This window comes from Nanorana parkeri, unplaced genomic scaffold, assembly GCF_000935625.1.
Source record: "Nanorana parkeri isolate BGI_ZX_2015 unplaced genomic scaffold, ASM93562v1 scaffold10, whole genome shotgun sequence".
Classification (NCBI taxonomy): Eukaryota; Metazoa; Chordata; class Amphibia; order Anura; family Dicroglossidae; genus Nanorana; species Nanorana parkeri.
In genome coordinates this window covers 5,114,285-5,122,385 of record NW_017306278.1, presented here as the reverse complement: position 1 = coordinate 5,122,385, position 8,101 = coordinate 5,114,285, and the positions used below count along the sequence as shown (strand labels likewise).

General features: G+C 43.5%; 1 protein-coding gene across 2 annotated transcripts in view; it reads left to right on the top strand.

Moving 5' to 3' along the window:
* Positions 1-6,232, top strand: part of OSBPL5 (oxysterol binding protein like 5) — an 83,877-nt gene extending 77,645 nt beyond the window's left edge. For both annotated transcript variants that reach the window (XM_018555518.1, XM_018555526.1), the window contains exons 19-22: positions 653-770; positions 1,589-1,706; positions 3,765-3,867; positions 5,745-6,232. In XM_018555518.1, coding sequence (XP_018411020.1) covers positions 653-770; positions 1,589-1,706; positions 3,765-3,867; positions 5,745-5,883 — 478 coding nt within the window. In that variant the 3' untranslated portion in view covers positions 5,884-6,232. The remainder of the gene's footprint in view (positions 1-652; positions 771-1,588; positions 1,707-3,764; positions 3,868-5,744) is intronic.
* Positions 6,233-8,101: the final 1,869 nt, after the last annotated feature.

Genomic DNA, 8,101 nt, shown 5'->3' with positions numbered 1-8,101 from the left:
GGGTAGGCTAGCCACAAGTGGAATTCACAAATGGGAGCTCCATCTGTGTTTTGGTATTGATGCCTACCAAACTGCAGTTGCAATTCAAATCACAGGTTCTCTTGAAAGAACACCTCCCTACCCACTGATACACACATCTATCAGAACCTTCAGAGTACCGGGTAATTCCAGGTATGTGGATATGTAACCTTCTTCCTTTCCTCTCAGAATGCAATGCTCAGGCCTGGGTGGCCAATTGCCAGACCCTAGAACTATCACAAGGGGGAGGGGAGTAGGTCATTACCACTCTAAAATCTCTATCATTGACCTGCCTTGAACTCAGAAAGTGGTCAGAAAGTGGTTAGGCAAGGTAGTATTCCTAGAGAACTTGTCAATTGGCCCTAAAAAGGCAATCCTCCCTCTGCCACTGTCACACCACCAAGACAGTTGTCAACAAATGGGGGCACCACCTAGTGTTCTTTATGCATACTTTTGACTTGCAATAGGAAACAAGGGGGTTATCAATAAGAAGACTCCTGTATGAGGTAATTTCTCAAGAACTTCACAGAATTATGAATTACTTGGATTTTATTATCTTAATACTGTTGCACTCCCTGGGTTATCCATGCAGCAGAATGCCTGATTTGAGCAATAATTGTCTGTGTTTTCACAGCATGCGCCCCTGGCATCCGCTAACTGACATTGCGCAGTACGAGAAAGACGGAGTCCTGCAGACTGTGAAGAGGAATCTTACCAGCATGTTGGCGCCACGCACAGACCTGGCACGCAAGGTAATGGGGCTCATTTGCCTATTAATGACATACCCATGACATCATGATGACTCTTGGTCCCATCTAGGAGACAACAAAGAAAAGGTTTGGATTGAACTTCACAACTAAATATGCCCCAGGATATTTGTGCCTTCAAATCAGTTTTTATTTGTGAAATCTCAGATAGAATACACAAAGCTTTCATCATGGCTAAAAACATATAAAACCACACCAGGTGGTTTTTGTTCCCACATCTCTTTTTAGCTACATGTCCATTCACAAACCCCAACCTTCATCCAGATCCAACCTTCATCCCAGATCCAACCTGCATCCCAGATCCAACCTTCATCCCAGATCCAACCTTCATCCAGATCCAACCTGCATCCCAGATCCAACCTTCATCCCAGATCCAACCTTCATCCCAGATGCAACCTTCTTCCCAGATCCAACCTTCATCACAGATCCAACCTTCATCACAGATCCAACCTTCATCCAAGCCCCAACCTGCATCCCAGATTCAACCTTCATCCCAGATCCAACCTTCATCCCAGATCCAACCTTCCTCCCAGATCCAACCTTCATCCCAGATCCAACCTTCATCCCAGATGAGAGCCCACCAACGTCTTCTCCACTAAACCTCCAATGACAACGTTTCGCCTTTTCAGGCGCACAGTGTCTCTTCACCATTGCTTTGCATTGCTTCTCAATTGTATATCTCCTTCAGAGCATCTTACACCTTATTGTAAATATAGCATTTTTCAAAGCCGCCTCAAAATAGTAAACGGATGCGAACACATTAACAAAAGATGTATTTATGTTACCGTGTTTCTTTTTACTAGAGGATTAATCAGGAGGGCCGACGTCGTAAGGCCAGTGAGCAGCCATCCATCAGCAGCCAGACCACCGAGAGCAGCTGTTCCACCCCAGAGCCGGGACAGGAATCTTCTGATGAGGAAGGTACCATATTGCTCCAAGCCCCGCTCATCCATTCTGTTTCAACCAATGTTGACTCAGGTTTCTCAGAAAGCTTCATATAAAAAGATATAGAAAAAAAAAGATACAAAATACAATAGCGTACATGCATCACTTTGTATTATATGGAAACACGCAAGAATTATTTAACCTGCCAAAACAAAGTAGCGCTCCTACTCTTATAATTCGCCCGCTTTTGATGGGTCAGATGGATACATGGAATAAGGAAGAGGGCAACAACACATTTCAATTCCTGTAATTCTGCAGAAATTGGTGACACTGCCGGTACGGTGACCCCCTGAACTTTTTGTCTTCGATAAACTCACCTAAGCACTAGACATGTGCGATTTGTTTTGTTCCGAATCAAAATTCAGATGAATTTTCCGAAATTCGGACACATCCGAATTTCCAAATCCGGATGTGTCCAAATCCAAATTTCCGTTTACGAATTTCGGATCCCATCCGAATTTCGGTCAAAAACTAAACTGAATCGGACATGTGACTTTTCTTGCCAATCAGATGTGTTTTTTCGGTTTAACGCATCCAAATGGGTCTGAACACGAATTTTCGTTACGGCAACATGGGAGCCATATACAGTATATACATATAATACTAAAGCTGAGGCTCCTAGACCTTGAATGGCATTCGAGACTTGAATATCCAAATTGCATTGGGGAGCTCCCGAATGCCATCCGGGTCTGAAATCCTCAGCTTTAGTAATCTATGTATATGGCTGCCAGACCCAAATGGCATTCCGGAACCGAATGCAATTCGGAAATTCGGTAGAATGCCATTCAAGTCTGGGAGCCATATAAATATAATACTAAAAGGTGAGGCTCCCAGACCTGAATGGCATTTGGAATCCGAATTTACGAAATTGCATTCGGTAGCTCCAAATGCCATACGGGTCAGCTTTAGTAATATATGTATATGGCTCCCCGACCCAAGTGCCATTCGGGTCTAGGAGAATCAGCTTTAGTATTAATATCTGTATATAGTTTTCTGTGGTATTCGCAATTAATATTCGTAAACTCGTCCGAAACGATTGAAAATTCGGATTTCGTCCAAATCCGAAACCCGTACCGAATTGAATTTCGGATCCGAATCCCGAAATAACAAAATATCCGAACCGAACTGAACCAAATTTTTCCGCAGCTTACATGTCTACTAAGTACCTTCTGGCCCACAAGCTTGCAAAGCAGTCACTCCCACCTCAAGCCTTATTTTAGCTTTCAGCCTGCATGTGGCAATGCACAGCCATTCATTCTACTGAAGACTTTTGTATGGATCATTGCTAAAATGTGTTATGGTCTAGCAATACTTAAAGGAGAACTATGAGGCGAGTGCTTTTCACTCACCTCATAGTTCTAGCCGACCTGTGACAATGAGACTGTCACAGGTCGGCTCAGTAGATCGGGAGGTGAGTGAACACATACCGGCGTCCGCTCACCTCTCGATCCTATCACGGCTCTCTGCCATGACAGGGGAGGGGCTGAATTCCCCAATCCCCGCTCCGATCCGCCAGCGCTGACTGGCGGAACGGACGGGGGGGGGGGCGGGGACAGCTGGCTCTGCCTTTAGATAGGCAGAGCCAGCTGTCACTCACGCAGCTGGGCGGATCCAGACATAATTGTCGGGATCCGCTTCAACTGCGGCGTCTCAGTATACCGCGAGCTACAGCTCGCGCTACACTGAGCCTAGGGTGACGGGAGGACGCTAGTTTGTGGAAAAGCCTTAACCCCATAGTTCTCCTTTAAGTGAGGGAGAAAGCAATTTTTAGTTACACACAGCTGATATCCTATAGCGTAACCTGGAGGACCCTGATGTCACCCTCTTGTAAGCCTCAAATTGATGCCACCATAAAACATTGATTTGCAGCTGCCCAGAGAACTCCACTGTACACGGTGATCTACGGGTCTGAAAGCTGGGTACATTGCATTACATAGTTATGTATTGTAACCCTAATTGTCTGAGACTTGTGTGTTTTTTGTATTATTATAACCTCAGTGCAGTTTTATTAACTTTTTGTTTCTTTTTGGAAAGGTTTTCCAGGGCCGTGTTCGCAATGTGGAAAAGAAAAAAAAGAATTGAAAGAAATTCAGGCTGCAGTTTTATCTTTACAGAAAACACAACAGGATATACACAGGTAAAACCAAGCTTACTGATCCAGCACTGCTTCCTCCTCCACCATCTGACAAGGGACACACTGTGACCTTGTACAAAAAAGCAGAAAATTTAACCCGATAAAAGATAACGGGTTAAGTAGCGGTCAAATTAAGGATCCGGACAAGTCAGTGAATAGAAAAAGGAGATAATTTTATTGAAAACACATATACGTTTATACAGTTAACTCATTAAATACTATTAAAACCATGGATAACATGCAGTCGCAAATTAGATGTGGATCAACCCTGATGAATATTGCACTTGGGTCCCCACCCAAGCAGTTAACTTCTTCCAATGTGTCCACAGTGAATTGCTCTAATGAGAGCACTCTCATTAGAGCAATTCACTGTGGACACATTGGAAGAAGTTAACTGCACATACGGCTAAACCAAAGCCAGTGACATTTAATACTAATTAACAGGAGAACTTATCTTCAAATAATAATCAGGCAACAGAAGACAACATAACTTGGAAGTAAAGTGATTATAAATCCTTCCGAAATAAGAAGAAATTGACATAAGAAACAACATACTAACAGATAACATCTTTAATATATTTGATATTACCCACGGAAAGCAGAGGAAATCAACGCTACAAACACTGACCTGTCCAGAATCCTTTACTATAGCCAAGTAGGAAAACTAGAAGATAACCTCCTTTCCCCTCATTTTCTCTTCCTCTTCCTCCACGGTCGGGACCATTCCTCCGGTCCTTGCAGTTCACGCAGGTTGACATATATATGAGAATTGTTTGAGGAGAAGGGACCGAAGTAATAGCTGCATCGGTCACCTCCCCTCACGGGGGGGACCCAAGTGCAATATTCATCAGGGTTGATCCACATCTAATTTGCGACTGCATGTTATCCATGGTTTTAATAGTATTTAATGAGTTAAATGTATAAACGTATATGTGTTTTCAATAAAATTATCTCCTTTTTCTATTCACTGACTTGTCCGGATCCTTAATTTGACCGCTACTTAACCCGTTATCTTTTATCGGGTTAAATTTTCTGCTTTTTTGTACAAGTTTATCTTGGTCATGGATCGGATAAAGTAAGCTACTATGCAAATCGAATCAGGGCAATTATAACCAGTCGGATCTCCAGGTAGGAACACAAACCCTTTCTTTCTACACACTGTGACCTTATATACAGCTTACTGATCCTTCACTGCTTCCCGCTTCACCATCTGACAAGGCACACACACTGTCACTTATATATACAGCTTACTGATCCAGCACTGCTTCCTCCTCCGCCATCTGACAAGGCACACACGTTCACCTTATATACAGCTTACTGATCCATCACTGCTTCCTCCACCACCATCTGATAAGGCACACACGGTCACCTTATATACAGCTTACTGATCCAGCACTGCTTCCTCCTCCACCATCTGACAAGGCACACACTGTCACCTTATATAACGCTTTCTGATCCATCAATGCTTCCCGCTTCACCATCTGACAAGGCACACACTGTCACCTTATATACAGCTTACTGATCTAGCACTGCTTGCTCCTCCACTCTATACCAGTTGGAGGCTTGTAAACATAATATGGGAGATGGTCAGAGACTAGGGACATTCCACAGGTTTTGGTTGGAGATTGGAGACCTGAAGCAGGAGAAACATAAGACTGGTAGAGATCACTGTCATTACAGTCCCTTTACATATCAATGATCTCAATTCCATTGTTTGCTGCTTGGGCCCAAGAGCAATAGAATAAGCACCCAACGGCTGCATTTGGTAAGCAGGTGGCAGGTTGGGCACAAGGGCCTTGTTGGATTAGGATGTGTTTTATGCATGCCCAATGCTCGTAGTCTTGACTAATCTGAATCATTTTTCTAAAAAATATTTCCAGGAACCTCAACACGCTGACCAATCACGGCTCACTCACCAAGTGCTCGCTTTCCAGTTCCTCACTACTGACGTCCCGACACTGGCTGCTACTTTGCCTTTTTCTCGCCTGCCAGGTCTTCATCAACTATGTGTTTAAGTAAAACATCACAGGGACCCAAGATCAGACCAGCATCATCCGTCCATCCCTTGCCCAATGAACATCCGCAGGGAAAAAAATAACAGAGGAAGTTCTAGTTTGGGACATTCAGATAGCACGTTGCCCAAGAAGTTCCTCACTCACTTGTATGGAAGAAAAACATCAACAAGAAGCATGACATTTAAAAGCATGGCTCTAATAAATGAAAGACTTATACTATGTGCAAAGGAGCAACGTATAACCCTACCTTCTTCCTTTCTATTTATGGCAAAAGCAGAGAAATGAATTAGTGTATTGCATACCAGGAGACCATTGAGGACAATAATTGCAGAGATATGGCTGCTGGGAATTACAGGGTAAATTAGACCCCTAACCCCTCACACAGTTTAAGGTGCCACAAACTTTCCCACCCTGGCCAGGAATGGAGCAGTCACAGTCCTATTAATTCATATGAATAATATGAATTTGATGATGATGATAATGTAATTAGGTTGCCATGGGAGAGAAAGGCCCACCAAGTGCCATGCTTCCAACAGTCAGGGCTCCCTTTTCTTTTAGATCAAGGGACCCTTGATCTAGTCGGAGAAGAGGGACATCATGTGCGCTTTCACCTAATGCTTTCCAGTGGCCTGTTTCATCTGAACAGCACTCGTGGGTGGGAAATCAGTTGCAGCGTACAGCAATTTTGTCCTCTGTGTCATGCTACTGTGCAATACGTCTTGGGTCCATCTCTCTTTTTTTTTGCCAATAAAATGATGGTGGAGAAGCGTTATGAGACTCCGCTGTTTATATCGTCTGAATTATGCAGAAGTCAAACCATTTTTATACACTGCCCAGTGGGCTCAGATGGAACATACTCATGGCATAAACGACTAAATACCTCTCACTGAAACTGTACTTTAATCTGCCCCTGGTATCCTGTTTTCTTGCAGTACAGGATTTTAAATCGTAATATAGCACAATTAAACAGGGTTTAAGAGGCACAACGTTAGTTAACCAATTGGGGAAGATAACTCACGGTCTATGATACTTCAAAAGCGTGTCTATGATTTTCTAATTTTTTGATGTTTGTTAATATTGTCTGTCTATTTTGTCTATGCAAAGAGGTTTTTCTGTCTGGTTACTCTTCCTAGCCCCTTTCTGGACTGTCAAATCTCACTAAACATTTGCATAGCCTGATTACCCCCTTTTCCATTTTCATGACCAACCTTCTTTTTCTAAATCTTGTTTTGGAATGCTTTCTCTTCTTAACATGCCTGCCTACTGTTATTATACTGTGTCTTGGAATGGTTGCCCTTTCCAACACCCCTCCATGGCTTGTTTCTATTACTCTTCTTGGCCTGTCTCTTACATTTCTCACCTTGGCCTGCCTTCTAACGCCTCTTCTTGGCCTTGTTATCTATCCTGTTTCCTTGGCTCATAACTCTAAGTCCCCTCTTTGGCTTGCCTCTCTATCTCCTCTCTTTGGCCTAGCTTTCTAACCCCTATTCTTGACCTGTCTCTCCAACCCATCTCCCGGACCTATGTCTCTCTAACCCCCTTTAGGGCCTCACCTCTCCTTGGCCTGCTTCTCTTACCCTTCAGCATGGCCTGCCTCTCTAACCTATCCTCTTGGTGTGCCTCTTTAAGTCATCTTCAGGACCTACCTTTCTAACCCCTTAGCTAGCTTGCCTGTCTGACCCCTCTCCTTGAATTGCCTATTTTACCCCTTCCCTTGGCCTGCTTCTCTATTTATTGTTCTACCCCTCTCCTTGGTTTGTGTCACAAACTCTTCTCCATTGCCTACATCTCTAATTTTCCTCCAATACTTCCTTCTCTGAGTCCTCCCCAGGGCTCGTCTATATATCTCCTCCTCAGGGCTTGTCTATATATCTGTTTTCCCGAACCTATCTCTTAATTCCCACTCCTGCCTTTTTTGTCTAACCCGTCTGCTGGCCCAAACTCTTTCTCTGTGATCCCTTAACTCTTTTGAAAACTCTTTCTTCCTAATTATATCTACTCCCCAGAAAAAAACTCTTAATGAAATGTGTCCTGGGCTGCCTCCTCTACTTTAGCCTGAACTGTTCTTATCTTCCTAACCCACTGATATTCCTTAACCCCTGTGTTGGCATCCTTCCTGTCACCTGGGTTAGTTTTCAAGTGTTCCCTATCTAATTTACTTGTTAACTCAGTATCTCCTTTGCCCTTCCTATCCTGTCTACAATGGTTAAAGATCATCTCCT